Source organism: Nanorana parkeri, unplaced genomic scaffold (genome assembly GCF_000935625.1).
Source record: "Nanorana parkeri isolate BGI_ZX_2015 unplaced genomic scaffold, ASM93562v1 scaffold447, whole genome shotgun sequence".
Taxonomy (NCBI): Eukaryota; Metazoa; Chordata; class Amphibia; order Anura; family Dicroglossidae; genus Nanorana; species Nanorana parkeri.
Genome location: NW_017306715.1, coordinates 985862 through 1007013, shown reverse-complemented (window position 1 = coordinate 1007013; position 21152 = coordinate 985862). Strand labels below are relative to the sequence as shown.

Here is a 21152-nt window from a genome sequence, read left to right as displayed (position 1 = left end):
AAACCATTGCTTTCTATGTGTCTCATTCACACTACAATGCAGTGTGCAGAGCACTGCAATACATGCAAAAATGCTGTATTTTATGGCAGTGTATGGAATTACAAAACAGGTTGTGGGGGACCTAAAGTGTACACATTGTACACTCCACATAATGTTTAAAAAAAATGTAAACAGTGACAGCTTTGGCAGTGTGTGATACAATACACACTACCGGAGCCATCACAACGCTCTAGCTCATCCACTAAAGTGCAGTGTTTTAGCGGACAGGATAGTGTGAACGGGGCCTCAGTGAGTGTAGCCACCATAGGGAAGGAACGGTGTTATATGCAGGATTACAAGGGGAAAATTAAAACAATGCTGCCACCTCATTTAATGACTGCCAAGTAATTTGTGTTTTAGATATTCTAACTACCAGTAAAATCAAAGCAGGAACGTAAGTGTGTACTTAGACCACTCTGTGAATGAGGTGGAAACCACTGTTGGATCAAACTGAAACAGCCTAAATAAGCCACAAAGCCACATGGGTTATATCACTTGTGGCCTTTATTTTCTTTCACAATCTTCTTTACTTCAAAATGTGCAATTTAAAAAAATGAATATTTTATTGGCATTTTATACAACAATAAAACAACTGCAGAAAACCTTATTACCACATGAAGTGTTATTTTGTCTCACAAAAGCGTTATTTTACGCTTCAAACAACTCCTTTTCTTCTATTTATGAGGCATCTTACTGCGACTCTGTTATTGTAAGCCTAAAACTGAATTTAAGCAGCAAATAAATGGCAAAATATCGTTTGAGAATTGACTTTTACAGTCAAAATACATTAAAAATAAATAAAATCATGCGTGTAGGCTACATTCTTCTGCTGTGTATGGAACGTCATACCTAACAAGTTATGCCTTTGTGAAGTGAGGCTATGCTATTGTACGCAACACCCAGTTTGGCCCAATAATGCAGCATAGCAAGATAATAAAAAGAGAAGGATTTATTTGATAAAAATAATGTTGAGCACTACTTTACACAGTGCATCAAAAATAAAAATACTCCTTTTCCTTTGCATAGATAATGCTGAATTTCTGGTTTCACAGAAATGTATTTTCGAGCATTCCAAAATGTAAAAAAAAAAAAAAATCTCGTGAAGTAGATTATACTGAAAAAATGTGTATAATTTTTGCCTGCTGATGCTTCATAGCCAAATATTGTATGTAGGGGTAAAAAAACAAAACAAAAAGAAAAAGTAATTCAGAGCATTTATGCAATACAGTTTTTCACATTTTATTTTATAATGCAGCCAGTAGAGGAAAATAAGCGGCTGCCTGAGGTCCCGCGCTTTCTGGGGACCTCAGCAGCCTTCCTGTGAACTACAGGCTTGCACATCTCCTCATCCTTCCTGGGCAACCCCGCCACTAGCACCTGCCTGCAAAACCCTCAAGACCCCTCCTGAGACGACGCACAGCCCTCCTGAGACCTTGGAGGTACCAGGCCGTCACCTCGGAGCAACTCCAGCTGTGTAGCTTGGAATAGGGCTGTGGAAATTAAAGATTAATTTCTCGATCAATCTTTAAACTTTTTGATCGATTAACATTATTTTGAACGCTAATGAAAACACTCACCTCTCCGCCGGCTTCCGGGAGTCCCGTCGGCGATCCGGTGACGTCATCGGACTCCTTCCCCTTCCCCAAGTGGCTCCGTCGGCTAACAAAGGGAAGGGGTGGAGGAGTCCGGTGACGTCGATGTCCGTGGCGGCTAACGGAGGGAAGGGGGGAGGAGTCCGGTGACGTTGATGTCCGTGACGTCACTGGACTCCTCGCCCCTTTGGTTAGCCGACGGAGCCACTTGGGCCGGTGAGTTTGCCCAAGAAACTTACTGCACGAGCGCCAGCCAAGTCATTGGCCTATACATACAACACAGCAATGAAGTAATAAAATAAAATTAACTAGGATCACACTAATCCAGCACGTTATTATTCTGAGTTGCCCCACTCAAGCAGCGGCCATATTGAGTGAGGCACGTGAGATTAATAACGTGCTGGATTAGTGTGATCCTAGCTCATTTTATTACTTCATTGCTGTGCTGTATGTGTGTAGGCCAATGTAGTTGGATCTGTATGTGCGTTATAATTAATCAAAATTAATCGATTTAAAAAAATTTCAATTAATCGAACACTAACATTTTAATCAGTAACAGCCCTAATTATTTTGCATTGCTGTATAAATGTATTGCTGGGATTTTTAGTCTTCTATAGATGACGGAATTACAAGAACGCCAGCTATAGAAGACTAAAAAGCCCAGCAACATATTATACAGCAATGCATTATAGTATAATGCATTCCTGAGATTTGTAGTTCTCTATAGCCGGCTGCCATTCTACATTGCTGTATATTGTGTTGATGGGATGTGTAGTCCTCTACAGCTTGGTGTCAGTGGCAGAACTACCAGGTTTGCAGCTGTGACCAGGGTCTGGCACTCCTCCACTGTCCTAAAATTCTTAGTCTGTATTGTTTTAGAAAAACTGGCAAAAAAAAATATCAGTAATTGGTATCAGGGAGTACTTGAGAAGTATCAGTACTCGTACTTTGCCTGAAAAAAAAATGGTATCGGCGCTTCTCTAGTGGTCACCTTAGGACAGAAAATGTGTTACAGGAGGAATTGGCAGGTAAAAAGAAAAAGAAAATGCATGAAGAAAACTAACTCAGCCAGCACACCTATGGATTGGTAAACTGCAGTATAAGAAAACTGTTTTTGGGTGAGGATTCACTTTAAAGGGTTATTAAACCCTCAGGTGTTTTTACATATATCTACTGCTAGCAAGCAGATGTATGCAAAAACTTTTTTTTTTTAAAAACCCTTTGCAACAGGTTTAAACTTACCTGTGTCTTCGCTGCGCGCACCCGTCCAAAAATCTGAAAAATCTCGGGCGGCCGCAAAGGATCTTGGGTCGGGCGCATTCGCAGTTCAGATTTTCGGCCGGGAGACGAGGAGAGACACAAGGTAAGTCTATGGACGCGTGCACCCGCATGCAGACACCGTGGGACAGGAAGTGCTAGCAAGGACAGAAGAGTCAGCACAGGATCGGAGACCCGCAGCAGCGCTGGAGGGACAGATGAAAAAGGACAGGAAAGAAGAAGACTGGATTACGAGACATCATTTAAAAGGTAAATGCTGACACTAACATTAGGGGAAGGAAAAACATTTTTAGACTTTAATGTCTACTACTAATATTGCAAGGTGTATCACGTGGTCTATTATTTATTCTAAAGGCAAAACAAAAACACTGTTTAGAAAGAGTGAGCCCTTAAGCCATATAAGCTCCCACTGCAATAAATATCAGTTCAATTTAACGCCTTGCCTCAAGAAGGTTTATGTAGCAGATAAGAAGGCTTTAGGATAACCATGTTTAAAATGATACAAGATGACAATGCCAATCATGTACAAGGACACAGCTTATCTTCTTAAAACATAGAACCGTTATCAAATGTTATGTACTTTAATGTCTAGCATTGTTGCATATGTTGGGAATTTATGTGAACCAATAAATAAAAAAAACACAAAGTGTAAAAGTAAAAGCACACATTTCTACAACAGTAACATGACTGGCAACAAAATGCAATATACTCTAGAAACCATAAACAAAAGCCACAATATTAATATACCAAATGTGAAAGATCTTACAGTTTCAGGACTTAACAAGCAGAACAAACTTTTAAACAAGCAGTGGAAGAAGCAGTTTAGGAAGACATCCATACAACAGTTTATCTAAAGCAATAAGCCTTTGAAGGGCTCAGTTAACTAAGGCCCCTTTTGCATGAGAGGCCCGATCGGGTCCACCTTTCAGTTTTTCAAGCGCACCCAATCGGATTCCCAATGTTAGTCTATGGGCAGCCAGGCGTAAACAGAAAATTGTCCCTATACTCCCCGTTACCCCCAACTCCGCCCAGGTCTGGATAACAAACAAAACAGTGTTCCGTTTCGATGAACCTAATCGTGCCGGATTGGGGATATTCTGGTATAAACATACACATGCCCGTTCACATCCAATTCCATAGACTGGCATGGGGTCCAGTCATTTGAGTTTTTTTCCCCATCACAAGATGGAGGAAAAAACTGGATGGACATGAATGTCACAGCGGTGACACTTGATCCGTACCACTCTGATTAGGAGAGGATCTGTGCACAGAGCCTCTCCTCATCAGCCTGTGTGAAAGTGGCCTTATTGAAAAACCAGAGAGCAAAAGGGTCAATACAAAATGCTTTCTAGGCATGTACACCACATATCAAAAGGTCAGTAGACTTTACTATACAACATCCAAACCAAAAAGCTGGGCAGACAGATGCATGTTGCATTTCTGCACACTTATACCTGGGTGGAAAAAAAGATTGAAGAAACTAGCCCTAAGCTATGATCTGTTAACATATAATCGGAGCATAAACCACAAAAATAGATAAACATACAATACATAAATGGCAAGCAAGCCAAGTGTTTTAATTTAATGAACTTTTGATTCTGATGTAAGAGCAACATCTGCTTTCTTGCAGAGAAACTTACCGTATACAAATATAGATCTGAAACCTTTCAATGTACAATAGTACATTTGTGCATTAGTACATGTCATGGTTTGCGTAATAAATTTGTTCTATGATGGTTTACTGCCACAAAATTACAAATATGACACTTTTCAACTTCCCTAACTGAGGGGGTCTGTAAAAAAATAAGTCAAGGAAACTGGACTTGCTGTATTTTTCTTGAAGACATTTCACTGGACATCCGACCAGCTTTCTCAATTCAGAATGTCTTGTACAAAAATTCTCTGGGAATAAATAGAGGGAATGTTGCTCCAATCCACATAATCTGTTAGTCACAACCAGGTGTTGATAGCATTTGCACAATTGGAGTCTAGGAGGTGTTATTAACCTGCCCAGAGAGAGGTGTTAAAACAGCATTGTCTGTGGCAGACAATAGATGGTTGGATGACCAGTGAAATGTCTTCAAGAAAAATACAGCACATCCAGTTGCCTTAACTTATTTTTTACAGATATACTGTGACCTGGATGAATGGGAACCTTCACAGACCTAACTGAGGGGGGAATACAAAAAACAAAAACAAAAAGAAGGATTGCCAGTCAAGTCTATCAAATTGCAGAAAAAAAAAAGTCATTTCAAATTTTGCCGTCTTTACTAGTTTGAACTACATCCAAAAGATTATATAACCATTTCTTCTCTGCATCAATTATATGAAAAAAAACACCTCTGTTTCCGATAAACACAGAAAAATATGGAAGGGTTTTCCAAATTAAGTTCAGAACAGAAAACCAGAAGAATTCCAGTCTAATGAACTCCAAGCAGTTCTAAAAGAGCATCCTTTAATACAGTCATATATTCATTAATATTTATTTAAAGACTACATTTTGTCTAGCTAAAGTATTTCAATCCATCCCCATATAAGCTTCAGGTAACTGCATTCCACAGCAAAACTTAAAGTGAAGAGAGAAGGGTAGCAAGCTAAATCAAGTAAATCAATGTATACTGCATTAAACAGTGCTGTTAGAACTTAAAGGAGAACTATGACCTGAGTGATTTCCACTCACCTCACAGTTCTAGCCGACCTGTGACAATGAGACTGTCACAGGTCGGCTCAGTAGATCGGGAGGTGAGGGAACACATACCGGGTTCCCTCACCTCTCGATCCTGTCACGGCTCTCTGCTGTGACAAGGGAGGGGCTGGATTCCCCTCTCCCCGCTCCGATCTGCCAGCGCTGACTGGCGGAACGGACGGACGGACGGGGGGCGGGTACAGCTGGCTCTGCCTCTAGATAGGCAGAGCCAGCTGTCACTCACGCAGCTGGGCGGATCTCGACGTCCATTTCGGGATCCGCTCCGGCTGCGGCGTCTCAGTATACCGAGAGCTGTAGCTCGCGGTATACTGAGCTTAGGGTAACGGGAGGACGCTAGTTTGTGTCCTCCCGTTACCCTAAGGAGAACTATGGGGAAAAACACTGACCCCATAGTTCTCCATTTAAGACTACGAAACACTAGATGAGATCCTTCTCCTACAACTAGTGTATAACTGAAAGGGATCACAAGTAGTTGGTCCTATAGCTATGAGTAACTAAATGACAAATGTGTGGCTGTCCTTGACATTGTAACAGCCACACATTGAGAAAACAAATGTGCTAAAATCGATTTTACCAAATAACATTATTTCAAGATAAACTGAAGCTTTTTTCTAAGCCCGTAAGCTACATTTCAGACCTTCCTGTAAATGTTGTAAGTGCTCCACTCATGACGGCATTAAATAAGAGCAGCAAAAAGGGAAGAAGTGTAATGATGATGTTGCTCTGCCTAAGGAATGTAAAGAAAGCTGCTGATGCCTATTCAGCAGAGACATCAATTGCTCCTGCCACAACAAGCAGCAGATGAGAGGCTCAGACACAGCAGACAGACATGAACAGACAAACCATTCTCCCAGTTCTTCGGGACGCATGCCAAACTGCATTTTAACTATTTGCTGACATTTTACAGTAATCTTCACATTTTTCTGTACTGAGCTGCACAACACTGTAAAGACTCTACAATATTCTACTTTTCTTTATAACGCCATGGATTGTAATGGGAAAGACTACTACTTAATGGTGTACATTGGTGCACAATACACAACTCTAAAAGGCAGTACGATAGTGTATGTAGGACGGGCAGATGTCTCATCAACAAATGACAGTCATGAGGCAACTGCCCATCCTTAAACCTGCCAGAGCCTCTCTCGATCATCTGCGTGTGTGTTGTTGCTCCACATCGTCCTAAAAGGAAAATTGAAATAAATCAAGCAAAATCAGAAAATTCAGCCGGTTGTCAGCTTTGTGTACCTATCGAGTCAGAATTCAAGGAGCAACTTGCATGTTCCTGGGAAGTGTAAATGCTAAAGCTTGTGTAACGACCACCCTACCCTCGCTGCTTCCTGTGTCATCAAATATCCAACTGTAGGTCTAAATCTGACTGGTGGCTGCAATAATATTCTAAGTACATACAGAAAGCCTGGTGTAAGAAAATGTATGTAAAACGGAGTCTGTAGTGGGTTTCTTTGGGAATTACGTTCCAGCACCCCAAACAGGGGTTTTCCCATCTCCAGATAACTGACAGCAATGTCTAGATGAGAAACTAGAACACTGGACACAGACTGTACTGCTCATTGTTTTACATTTTCTTCTTTATTAAATAAAAAAGGTTGAGACACAGACTTTCTTCAATGAGCTGACAAACTGCAGTGGATATCAATGATGGCTTTAGAGAGGCACACTCATTAATACAGCCTAGGGAAGCCCAGCCCTTACACGAAGAGGCACATTTATAAAGCAGTAACTATGACGTTCAAAACATTCATTGCAGGTGAATCCATGAAGAATTTAAAACATGGACTGGGAAGATGCACGCACACAGAATGTTTGGTGAAGGTCACATTCACTGCTTTAGAAATATGCCTCTGGACACTGATTTAGCATGTTGATGGACACCCTAATAGTGCATTCACACCAAAATCGGAAGGAAGTCAATGACGGGTCCGTTGACTTGCAATTATACCTTCTGATTTCCTTCAGATCAGTTGCGATACGTTTTTCAACAGATGCTAACGGAAAGGTACTGAAAGATGAATGGATGTGAATGGGGCTAGTTCACACCGGATCCATTGCGTTACGCTGCACTGAAAAACAGTAGTGTACGTTCTGCCTTTTTTCAGCGTAACGTGACATAGCGCAACGGAATGGAGTGGTGTGAACATGCCCCATTCATTTTCCAATGCCCTTCCATTATCATCAGTTGAAAAACGTGAGCAGCGCAGCGGATCCAGTGTGAATGGGCCCTAATACAGGGGTGGAAAACTCCCGCCAGCCAGTCATGCTTTAACTACAAATCCCAAAATTCCCTCTGGGAGTCAAGCCTGTGGCTTTCAGAGTCGTGCAATGCCTCATGGGACTTGTAGTTCCACAAAAGCTGGAGGGCCGGAGTTGTCTACGCCTGCCCTAAGAAAATATAGAAGTCTAATTTCTAAAACAATCAGGTGATTTCTCACAAAAGGAATCATGACAAAAAACTTATGCAGGAACAAAATCTGACTAACAGTACACTGAGTTTTTTGTGTCATCAACTTCAAATACTGTCAAATAGTGTATATACCCCATCTATACAACTGTCCTAAGGGTTGTTGGCTTGTGTAAAATCGGTTTTCATGGTATTCATAGATAAACTAGAAAGTGTCAGGAATTTTTCAGAGCTGAATGTATTTTAAATGGAGGAGCTAAAGTGAGTGCCAGTATTTTGATGTACACACATGAAATTCTGTCTAGTAATCCCCACAGCAGAACAATGGCATCTTTTTATGTTATTAATAAAGGATTAAACCACGTCATTTTGAATGTCAAAGTAAAGCAACATCAGGCAGGCTTTGACTATCTTGCCAAGAATGAATAAGTAACGGCTCACCTTTGCAACGGTTATGTTAAATTGTGTGGGCTGCATACAGTGCCTACACTGTAATCCTGTAATGCTGCCAGGCTGTGTTTAGAACCTAAATACAAGGGAGTGGGGTCTGTCAAATTCAGGCTCACAATAGGGGTCAGGCTATTCATAATCCTGTAGCCTTGCCTCCATGACTTGAAATGCAGACTGGCTCAAGGCATATGGTCAGCTTCACTGATGGCAGTCAAACTGCAGACCACACAGTGCAACAGGAACATTGCAGGCTTAAGCAGTTTTCCATTAGTGTCTGATACATCATTTTATGTGCAGGCATTAGCACTTCATATATATTAAGCATATGCAAATATTGCTTGAGTAGTTCATATTTACCATTACACACTGGCTTTTCACAATAAAAAAAAATTAAAAAGCTCAGATTACACACACAGCTGAATGAGTAACACCCTTACTCTCAAAAAGATATTCAGAAAGGCTCTGCAATGTTCAGTTTCTATTGTCTGTATCCTTTGTTAAAAACCCAATACTTTTTATTTTGTAAAAGAAAAAGGCTCTGTAAAACCTTTAACATGGCTGTGCCCTGTATTAAAAGAGAACTATGGGGTCAGTGTTTTTCCCCATAGTTCTCTTAAGGGTCACGGGAGGACATATACTAGCGTCCTCCCGTCACCCAAAGCTCAGTATATAGCGAGCTGCAGCTTGCTGTACACCGAGAGCTCTGCCCCTGGGACAGATCCCGACAATACTGTCGGGATCCACACAGCTGGCTGATTGACAGCTGGCTCTGTCCCTAGATAAAAGCTGTGCCTGCCCCCTCCCCTGTCCGTTCCTCTAGTCAGCACTGGAGGAGAGGGGGGAAATCCCTGCGGGGAGCAGTGAATGACAGTCACCGCTTTCTGCAGGGAGGTGATCACAAAGTGAGCGAGCGACAGTATGCTCACTTCCCGATCAATAGAGCCGATGTGCGACAGTTTCATTGTCACAGGTCGGCTCTAACTATGAGGATGAGTGAAAATCACTTGGCTCATAGTTCTCCTTTAAATATTTATTTGAAAAATAACAAATTGTATATAACTAAAGTAAAAACAGTGTAGGTCAATAATAATAAGGAAACTATATAAAAACTGTTTAGAAAACCCAAAACAAAACCGGCAATGCTACAAACCCCGCTAACAAGCACTTAACCCTCGCAATGCACGGAGCTGCAGGGTTTTTGTTTCCACCCTGGGCTTTAAACTTTCTAAAAAAAATGGAAAAAATAAAATACCAAAAGCCATTACAGCTTCTGTTAAAATACTTTTCAATTCTAGAGCTGCACACATTTTACTAACAGGAATAAGATTTCTATGGATCAGCAGTGCACTGCGCTAAGCAAACATTATCCTCCCCCTCTGTTTGCAGTACAGCATGAAGAAAGAATGGTGAAGAGAGACATGTGGGTGGAAAAAGCATGCGTCTGGAAAAGTGAACACCTTTATGACCAATACAACTAGACTAAAGTGGATTAGAAGACAGCAGTGACAGTAATCCGCCTAAAAGATAAAGAACACACAGTGGACTGCTGCACCGTGTACTTTCTCATCTTGTATAAGAATTCTTTTTTACATGCATGTATAGGATCTAGAAAATGTATTTCACATGAAATGCAAATGGTTCCCTCGTGTTTGTGAAATACCTAGATAGCTTAGCTTTTTTATATAGTTTAGTAATAACACAAAACATCTATCTTGGATTAAAAGGTACGCTCTATTAAAAATATTAATGAGCTTTACAATAAGCAAAGGGACTACCTAGGGACTGTCTTCAGTTTTCATCCTGGCATTGTCTCTGTGCATCAGACCACCCCACCCATATTGCTACTTAAGACTTTTGGAATGTGCAGTTTCTCAGTTTCTTAAACACCAGAGAGTCCAAAAGTCCCACTTTGAGAAATGAAAAAACATGAGGGGAATTTATCAAAAATGGAGCAGACCGAATCAGAAGCAACTGTATATGGCAACCAATCAGCTTCTCTTTCATTTTCAAAGCTTAAAGTCCAGTTCCACCTCTGTAAGTGATTAGCATTTATTGTGGTAATGAAGAGGTGCAGTAATGATGTATACGTGTGCACATTTTCATGACCCACATTGCAGGTTTTCTTCATTTTAATGGAAGGTTTTATTAGGCCTGAAGCCTATAAATTCTAAATTTCCCCCACAGGAAAATCAGTCTGACACCAGGGTTGGATTGTAAAGCAGACTGTAAACAGTAGGGATGCGCCGAAAGTTCCGCCAACAAAACATATCGGCTGAAATTGAAGTACATCCATAGTTTCTCTCCTCCCTGCTGTGCACTGCTCTGTGTCCCCTTCGACACAGAGCAGCATCCAGCAGGGAGGAGAGAAACTGTCAGGAGGCTAAGCGGCGCGCTGAGGAGAGCAATGTGAGCGCCGTCACAAGAGGCCAGGCTCTCCTCCCGCACCACTCTGCTCAGCCTGTGACAGATCGGGAGAGCAGTGTGGGGACAAAGACAGCTATCACTGGAGAACGAGCCAACGGTGAGGGGGAGGAGTCCGCTGTCAAATGAGACCGAGCTCTTCTCCCCACACCGCCCGCTCAGCTTCCTGTGAGAGCTGATCCAGGATGGAGAATGGTATACAAACATTCAGTGATCACTGAATGCTTGTAAATAACGGGACATAGTATGAGTTACTATGTACCAGTTATGAATGAATAGAAAGTGATCTACATCTCTTCCTGTTCATTCATAATTGTGGACATAGTAACTCATACTATGTTCCTGTTCATTCATACATTGTTGACACTCAGTGCAGTATAGAGGATTCCTGGTCATTCAGTGCAGGGGCTGAAGAAAAAGATTAGGAATCTGCGTCCTCAATTTCTTTTTCTATTGTAAAAGGGAAATATCAGGGGTCTGTTTAGACCTCTGATATTTCACCGAAGCCTCTAACAGTGAAGTTCAAAAATAAAGATGTTTAATACAAATACAATATATAAAAAATTAAAGAGTTTAGAAAAAATAAAACAAAAATGTAAAAAAAGGCTAGGAAATTTTTTTTGCCTGACTTTTATTTACTTTTGGTTTCGGTCTCAAAATTTCATTTCGGTGCACCTCTGATAAATAGCTTTCCCCCTCCCTGTTATTTGTAACATAATTTACACACACTGCTTGCAAAACACAGAGGCAGCCACTTCCATGAGAAGTTTGTGTGTTCATATACAGCAACTGCATATGCCTGCTTCATGTACACTCTCAGCACAAGAATATAAGTGACATGTCCCTAAGAGTGGAAATTCAGATCATTAAAAATGCCCTATTTCTAACTGGTTCTGTTTAAAGTAGAAATCTAGCAAAAACTCAGTTTTTAGTTTTGGATAGTGCGGAAAGGTTAGACCCTCTGTCAGGTTTTTTAAAATAGCTATTTGGTTCTCTGCTGGGGACATTTTCTCCTACCTCCTGTACTAGGTAGAATCAGTCAATGGAACAGGAAGTGAAATGAAATATGCCTACAAGGGCATATACCACAATAAAAACCCAATAAAGCCTCAGCTCCTTTGAAAAACTATCCAAGAAACACTTTGCATAAACTACTTTTTGGTTTAGACCAAGCTTGCAACGGCAAACTGGGGACTACTAAAAATATCCATATAAATTCCTTGCTCAATTTGTATACACCAATCCCACACAGAACACAGACCATATATTGCAGTGTTTTTGTTACTGCATGTTCCAGCAGTACCTCCCATCAGATATTCTAAAGATTTTGGTGGTATGCCTTACCGAAATCTAGGAAATAAAAGTGAACCATCAAATCGGACTACCATAACACCTCACATAGCTGCACAAGAAAGGAGATCCAGTCACTTAGCGGCCAAATGACGGATGTTCAGCAACAATGACAATCAACATTATCTGGTGCTAAATTAGGTATTTTACTTTTGTCTGAAGATGGAAAAAAAAACAACAACTTACTTTGGATAGATGGGCTCATACAAATACTTGTCCTCCCCTGCAGTAACAATGTCAAAGAACAGGACATAACCATTGGCAGTCTGAGGGGAAGAAGAAAAAAAAAAAAGTATACTGAATCATGATTTGAATTAAATTAATCATCGTTTTATAAATATTGCAACATTCATTGTAAATTAATAACCGTGGAAACAGTATAATAAGCAAGCTCAATATGTTTAAAAACCGTACAAAAAACAATGATATTCCTTAAATAAAGAGGTGTGCACAGATGCAGATTCATTTTACAGATTCATTTTACAATCTCCTTTCCATCATTTTATGGCAAAAAGTACTTGTACTTACTTAGACTTGCCTAGAAAACAATAGTTTAACATTTGTGTTTTTCTACTGCCCCGATGTGCGAACCGCTTATCCTTAATGCTATAAAACGGAATACTAAAAACAATACATTCCCCATTGACAAGAACAGCTGGGTCTCGCAGAAGAATTGTATACTACGCTTTAGAAGAAAGTCAACAATGCTCAGCTGCAAGAACCCAGCAAACAGACATATTAACCCACAAAGTAAAACAGATGTAATCACAAACCAACAGCAAATGTGACTTCACAGACTCAACAATTTACAGAATCTCTGAAGTCTGACTGACTGTGGCTTACAGCAGAACAGAAGAATCGGATATGGAACAAAATGGGAGAAAGAGGGGTAAAGACACCACAGCGAGTAGGCAACAGAGCTTTCAGTTCCCCATACGTAATGGGTATGACTCAAAGGTTTGTTTTAATAGCCTTTATGCCAGTTGTTGGATAACTAGCTTGCCCCACACTGGCTATGAGGTAACACCTCATGTACGTATCCCAACAACACCTAGACCTTGGTTGCTGTCTCTCTGCACCTGTCGTACAGCTGGCCTACGCCATTCGGAACAGCTCTATACACATTTAATTAACCCTTGCAGCAGATATCAGACTAGTGCTGCAGGCTTTCAGCACTGCCAGCTCCAACTAGCTGCTACTCTGGCTATTCAGAACAGTAGTCAAGAAAAGAGGAAGAAATCAAAATTTTTGGGAGTTACTCTTGTATTTTTTTTTAAAGTTTTGGATAGAATAAGAAAACTTTTACTCCCCCTGACAAGTTTCACAGCTAATTTAGAAAGATTTCCCCTCATCTTTTGTTCTGGGAAGAACTTTTTAGTAGATCGTAAATGAGGAAAAAAAAATATGTCACAGGGAAACAAACAATAATAATAATACTTAAGAAAATTATTTACTTCTGCCCGTGTTGCTGTTTGTGAGATTTTCCCCCATTTCCTGTCCTGCAGCAGGAATCTCTCCAATGGAGCCCCCAACTGCAGTAAGGGCCCCATCACACCAGCTCCGGTGCATTCCTGCGCGATTCGCTGCTGGAACGCACTGGAGCACATCCCGGCCCGCTTCCTGCATTCATGGGCAGGAGGGGTGCGACAGTGGCATTCTTGTCACTGGCAGCGCAGGCATGCCCCCTGCCCGATTGCGATCACCCTCACACCGGAACCAGGAGGTACCTCTCCGTTTTGGTCCAGTGCAATCTGAAAAAATAGCGCTAGCAGCATTTTTTCAGATCACACTGGACCAGAACGCAGGCTTTATTTTGCCATGCGTTCTGATGACCGATCGAACTGCCGGCAGGGGGGCTGTGGTGTAATGGACTTCAATACACGCCCCCTCCCCTGAAAGCTGGCCAGGATGCGCTTCCGTGAGACTTGTATACTAGAGACCAAAAAGGCAATTTTCCCAAATCTATAGAAAATAAGGCAAAGCACAACATCCATCGACATTTTGGTTGCAACTTTAAAATATTATCTAGCAGACAAAGGGAATTCAGAGGAATGTTAATACATGGTCCATTTACACCATAGCTAGACAATAAAAACCTAGATAACGTTATATGAAGTTCATCAGCAAGAGGCAGAAAACTTTTCAGAAGGGAAGCAGCTGCCTTGCCAGAACTTTCAGATGAGAAACCACAAATGTTTTTGTTTTTTTCTTGCAAACAGAAACAGTGTAAGTTAACAAGCTACATATAAAAGGAAAGATATGGTCCTAGCAGGATCTTTCTACAGCGAGAACCAACTTGTTACAGAAGATGTCTACAATCATACACTTACATTTGTACATTTACCTAATCTTAGTGGATTTTTTTTAAGAGTAGTCCCACTAGGTCCTTTGTTCATTGGGATAGTAAAAAGGAAAAAAGTCGTTCACAGCCTAAACACAAAAAGTTAAGGGGGGGTGGGTCCCCGCAGCTTTGGTCGGGCAGCAGAGGAAGCTGGAAGGAGGGGGGTGGGTCCAGATCCCCACAGTTCTGGTCGGGCGAGGGAAGAAGCGGGGTCCCCTAAGTTTCGATCCGGCGGTGGAGGAGGCCAGGGACCAAAGCAGCACTGGTTCGGCGGTGGAGGCGGCCAGATCCAGCAGCGGGCGGATCCAGCTGACAGCAAATGTCGACAGGAGGCAGGCAAGAGGATCACACTGTGCTTTTAAAAGGGACCCTGTAGAGCCAAGCATAGATTCTGCACAGCCCACCTGAGTGCTGGGCGAGTGCATCCCTAAAAAAATAAAACCCTTAAAGTGAAATTAAACCTTCCTTTTTTTTTTTCCTTCTTCTTTGTATATAAGGGAGGCACAGATCGTGTCCAGATCTGTTCTTATTTTTTTTTTTTAAAGGTTTAAATTCCTTGTTTTCTAGTGGAACCCCACATCACTGTCTCCCCCAACCCCTGCACGGGTGCAGCCAGTAGCTAATCGGCTGCGATGGAGGCTCCTGTGCATGTTCCTGCAGTGGCTGTGTGCATCTATGGACACATACTTAGCCCTGCGGCAGGCCACGCCCACCCCTCGCAGTCCAAAAAGTTATTGATGTCAGAAGGCTCCTCTGCCCCCAACCTCCTCCCCCACAACCAGGAAGTTTGGGACGGAAGATCGCTGCGGGGACCGGCGGCGGTGAACATGGGGCGCTGACAGTTAAGTGGGGTGGGGGAGTCCAAAGGTACTGAGCATTTTTACCTTAATGCAGAGAATGCTTTAAGGTAAAAAATGCCCAGACCTTAATACTACTTTCATTTTTAAATCAGTGTAATTTCTTAGTGATCCAAAACTTCTGAATGCTAGTATGTGGGTGTGAATAACACACATACATACTGTATATACACAGCGCCCCCCCCCCACCCCCCCGACCATGCTAAAAGTAGTAAGGACCGCCCATGAATTTGAAACAAGATCCTGAGAATTGTGTTCTCACTGCCAAGACATGGGTTGTATTGTTTTACATTTCCATGAAAGATGGGCATAGTCTCCGTGATAAAATATTTAAAATGCACTCACAGAAGAAAACTATTTCTGGAAAAGGAGTGTCATATTAAACTGTGCACATTACGTTTTACAAAAATCATGTTTTATAACAATACACTCGATCTGAAGCAATTACTTTTGTGCTCCTTTAAAAACATATATAAATTATTTGTCTGACTGTGTGCACTTCATGATGCTGCTCTCAATGACCTTTCAAATGCATACCAAACACTCTTGGTAAGATTTCAAAGTACTGAAAAGGGAAAATAAAGCTCTCGCTGGCTCAAAATTGATGGAACGCCTTTAACCAGTTGACATCCGCGGTGTTAAACCCCCTTCCCATCCAGGCCATTTTTCAGTATTCAGCGCTGCGGTACTTTAACTGACATTTATTCCGTCATGCAGCGCTGTACTGAAATGAATTTTATACCCTTTTTTGGGGACAGATAGAGCTTTCTTTTGGTGGTATTTATTCACCACTGGGGGTTTTATTTTTTTACTATATTAAGAAAAAATTACCGAAATTTAAAAAAAAAAAAAAGTTTCCCCTATATTAAATGATAAAACATTTATTATTACCCAATTTTTTGGTAAAATATAAAAGATGGGGTCACGTCGGGTAAAAAGACACTAAACATGTCAAGCCTTAAAATTGCGTGCGCGCACGAAACCTCAAAAAACGATAATACCCAAAATTGGCCCTAGGCGACGCTTTAAAAGCTGTTACCGCTCATCAGTTTAGTGTTATCAGTGATTGATGGCCCTAAAATGATTGCTCTCACTGTGACGTTCGCGGCGATATGTAACATGTGTAGCGCAATTGTAATTTTTGCGCGCTGGGGCACCGGACGCGTATTTACGTTTATAGGCGCGTAAACGTGGGGGTGGGGGAGTTAAACATTTTGGGGGGGTTTTTTCCCCTTTTTTTATATGTGGCTTTTATTTTATTTTATTTTTTTATGTGTTACTTTTCTTTTTTTTTATTTATATTTTTTTTTTTGCACTTATTGTTATTGCTATTATATAGGGGGATAACAACCCCCTATATAATAGCAAAGGCACACTGACAGGTCCTCTTTATGGAGATATTAGGGGTCTCTAGGACCCCTAATATCACCTATGGACCCCAAAAGAAGCTGATAAAGCAGAGATCTGCTTTATCAGCTTCTTCTCTCTCCAGATGACTGACAGGTGAATGCGGAAGTGATGTAACACAAAGGTGAGGGGTCAGGGGTGGAAAAAAAAAAACCGTAAGCGCCGACGAACGAGCACATATAGGCGATCGGCGGGCTATGGACCCGCTGATCGCCTATATGTGAAACACCCGGTACCGGGTGTTCGCATTGGACGGGTCTTTTCTGCCCGTGCGTGCCCGCTAGGGGGCGGGCGCAAGCAGAAAAAAATTGCCGTCTGGAGACGGCAACCCGCAGATGCTGCAGTGCCGTCCGTCCGTTTTTTTACTACGGGCGGACGGCAAGAGGTTAATGGAACTATGGTGCATTTCCACCGAGTACATAATAATCTGAAGTATTATAGGAAAGGTTACCTGTAAGAAAAGATTGAGGTGACTTTTTACAAGTTTGCTTTATTTGTAGATTTTCCATCTATGCATCAGACAAATACATTTACTAGCCTTGCTGATTGCACATTCCAAACCCTTGTGGGAAGACTTCCCAGAAGAGGGGAGGCCATGATAGATGTAACGGGGAAAGGCGATGCAACTTCCGGTATCAACACACATTCGGCCCTATAGCCCTCATCTAAAGTAATGTGCAAACGTTTTAGGCAGGTGTGGGAAAATGCTGTAAAAGGAGGAATGTTTTCAGAAATAAAGTGTAAATAGTTAATTTTTTAATTAATTCACAAAATGGAAAGTAAATTAACAAAAAAAAAACTTTTGCACAGTACAGTACATACTGGTTAAAGTTTGTTTTAACCAGTTTAAAAAAAAAAAAAGCCTATAACTAAATTCTCTCTCTCTCTCTACCGAGTTTCCCCGAAAATAAGACCTACCCCGAAAGACCTAGCACTATCTTTAGAGATTCCTGTAATATAAGACCCACCCCGAAAATAAGACCTAGTTCGGTGGTAGGGGGCGCACATGTATTGCTGCATTCAAGCAGCAAGCCAGGGGTCCGAGAGTAACATTCATTTATATGAGCAGCTGGTCTCCTGAAGTCTGCATGTATAAAACATGTCAAGGGCCGCAAAACATTTCATGCATACCCGGCGGGGACAGACCTCCGCGCCGCTGCTCCCGTACGCCAGCCCGCCCACACACACACACACACACACACACCTGTCTGCCTCGGCTTTTACGGTACATAGAGAGCTGCCGCTGAAAACTACATTTCCCAGCAGGCAGCGGCACAGCGCGGAATGGCCAGTGGGGTCGGAATGAGGAAAAAAATATAAGACAGGGTCTTATTTGCGGAGAAAGACGTTATACCCAGTATTTCACAGAAATTAGTACACCCCTCACATGTTTGTAAATATTTTATTATATCATTTCATGTGATGACACAGAAGAGATGACACTTTGCTACAATGTAAAGTAGCGAGTGTACAGCATGTATATTAGTGTACATTTGCTGTCCCCTCAAAATAACTCAACACAGCCATTAATATCTAAACCGCTGGCAACAGGAGTACACCCCCTAAGTGAAAATGTCCAAATTGGGCCCAAAGTGTCAATATTTTGTGTGGCCACCATTATTTTCCAGCACTGCCTTAACCCTCTTGGGCATGGAGTTCACCAGAGCTTCACAGGTTGCCACTGGAGTCCTCTTCCACTCCTCCATGACGACATCATGGAGCTGGTGGATGTTAGAGACCTTGCGCTCCTCCACCTTCCGTTTGAGGATGCCCCACAGATGCTCAATAGGGTTTAGGTCTGGAGACATGCTTAGCCAGTCCATCCCCTTTACCCTCAGCTTCTTTAGCAAGGCAGTGGTCGTCTTGGAGGTGTGTTTGGGGTCATTATGTTGGAATAATGCCCTGCGGCCCAGTCTCCGAAGGGAGGGGATCATGCACTGCTTTAGTATGTCACAGTACATGTTGGAATTTATGGCTCCCTCAATGAACTGTAGCTCCCCAGTGCCAGCAGCACTCTCACCACCATGCTTGACTGTAGGCAAGACACACTTGTATTTGTACTTCTCACCTGGTTGACGCGACACAAGCTTGACACCATCTGAACCAAATAAGTTTATCTTGGTCTCATCAGACCACAGGACATGGTTCCAGTAATCCATGTCCTTAGTCTGCTTGTCTTTGACACACTGTTTGCGGGCTTTCTTGTGCATCATCATTAGAAGAGGCTTCCTTCTGGGACGACAGCCATGCAGACCAATTTGATGCAGTGTGCGGCGTATGGTCTGAGCACTGACAGGCTGACTCCCCACCCCTTTAACCTCTGCAGCAATGCTGGCAGCACTTATACGTCTATTTCCCAAAGACAACCTCTGCATAAGACGCTGAGCATGTGCACTCAGTTTCTTTGGTCGACCATGGCAAGGCCTGTTCTGAGTGGAACCTATCCTGTTAAACCGCTGTATGGTCTCTTGGCCACCGTGCTGCAGCTCAGTTTTAGGGTTTTGGCAATCTTCTTATAGCCTAGGCCATCTTTATGTAGAGCAACAATTCCTTTTTTCAGATCCTTAGAGAGTTCTTTGCCATGAGGTGCCATGTTGAACTTCCAGTGACCAGTATGAGAGAGTGAGAGCGATAACACCATATTTAACACACCTGCTCCCCATTCGCACCTGAGAGCTTGTAACACTAACGAGTCACATGACACCTGGAAGGGAAATGGCTAATTGGGCCCAATTTGGACATTTTCACTTAGGGGTGTATTCACTTTTGTTGCCAGCGGTTTAGACATTAATGGCTATGTGTCGAAGTATTTTGAGGGGACAGCAAAGTACACGGATATACAAGCTGTACACTCGCTACATCACTAGTGTCCTGAAAAGATTGGTGAAAATGATTGGCGCTGGTGAAAACAATCACAAAGCACACTAGAGGACTTGGTCATCAGAAACTGTAGAACCAGCACATGATGATCTTCCAAAGAAATTCAAACTTTATTCCCCACGCATCTATACGAACCCTTTGACGCGTTTCGGCCTTACCTGGCCTTATTCAAAGCTGGTAGTGATCTAACGCCAACCCCACTAAAATAGCACGCCACGCAGGGCAGGGAGAAACACTTCTGAGCACCTGTATCTAATAAACAGTCCATATGATTACATTAAAAACATGGCAGAGGAAAAGAGGAGAGTACACACTTCAGAATTATGGGTCAGACCCAGCTAACTTATCTCTTCAAACCAGCAAACTTCATGGGCCTGTGCGGTGAGATGGGTATTAACTGTTTTATTTGCAGGGAGGTCTTTTTCAGTTTTATTAAAATGGTGACAATGTCACTTTAAAACACACTGGTATGATAAGTTACATTTAGTTAATCACATACACATCTAAAGGCTTCAAAAAGGCTACAGTTGTCCCTTTAAGGATTTTTTGTTCCCCTGGCTCCTTTGCTGAATAACAGGAAGCTGAGGATGGAAAGAAATTTGAAACCCTCCATTTCTTTGCTCCTTCAGTTTAGCAGCTGCAGTTCTGCGCCAAACTCTTGTGTTGGTAGTTCATGACTGCTAGCTTGTCCTTTAAAGCAGATTTACAGCTTGCCCTTTACCAAGGCTTTAAAGTCTCTAATAATACGTTCTTAGCAAGCTTGGCATTGCTTGGCAGTAGAAAAAAATATATAATGCTACATTTATTCTAAAATTCCAGTGTCTCTTGATAATACTGGAACAATGCCATTGTGGATCTAGGCATATACTTCAGCAGGTTCTTTTTATTTTGTTACACATTTCATATTGGAAAAAAAAAATTGCATCACTTGATGTAAGCACTCAAAAAACGGCGTGTGGCATACATAAAAAAATACATTACCAGATCTGCCGCACTTTGTCTATTTAACTCTTAACCACAATTTAAATTTGCTACATTCCTGAACTGACCACAAGACTCAGAGTAGGTAACTGCAGGGAAAGGTTTATACCACAAGCTGCCAGCTAATCAGGAATTTATATATAGGTCTGAGACACAAGTGCATTCTAAATTTGTTATGCATTCTTTGGTTAAAAGATAGAGACATTCCTCGCCAAAAGAGTTGGCTGGGCACGGTATTGTCCAAACAAAAATTCAATATGTACAAGAATTCTCAAAACAGAATTATTTTAGTCAAATATTATTACTGCCCCAAACCGAAGAGCTCATTAAATCAGATTTCTTCCCTTTGGACCTTGTGAAGTCAGCTCATATAAAACATAGCAGTCATCTGGTCTTCCTAACACAAGGAGGAAATTACCTCATGAGGTTT

At 41.8% G+C, this 21152-nt stretch overlaps 1 protein-coding gene across 2 annotated transcripts in view; it reads right to left on the bottom strand.

Moving 5' to 3' along the window:
• RIC1 (RIC1 homolog, RAB6A GEF complex partner 1) overlaps positions 1-21152 on the bottom strand; it is a 90182-nt gene that overhangs the window by 46384 nt on the left and 22646 nt on the right. For both annotated transcript variants that reach the window (XM_018560307.1, XM_018560308.1), the window contains exon 3: positions 12443-12522. In XM_018560307.1, the coding sequence (XP_018415809.1) occupies positions 12443-12522 (80 nt within the window). The remainder of the gene's footprint in view (positions 1-12442; positions 12523-21152) is intronic.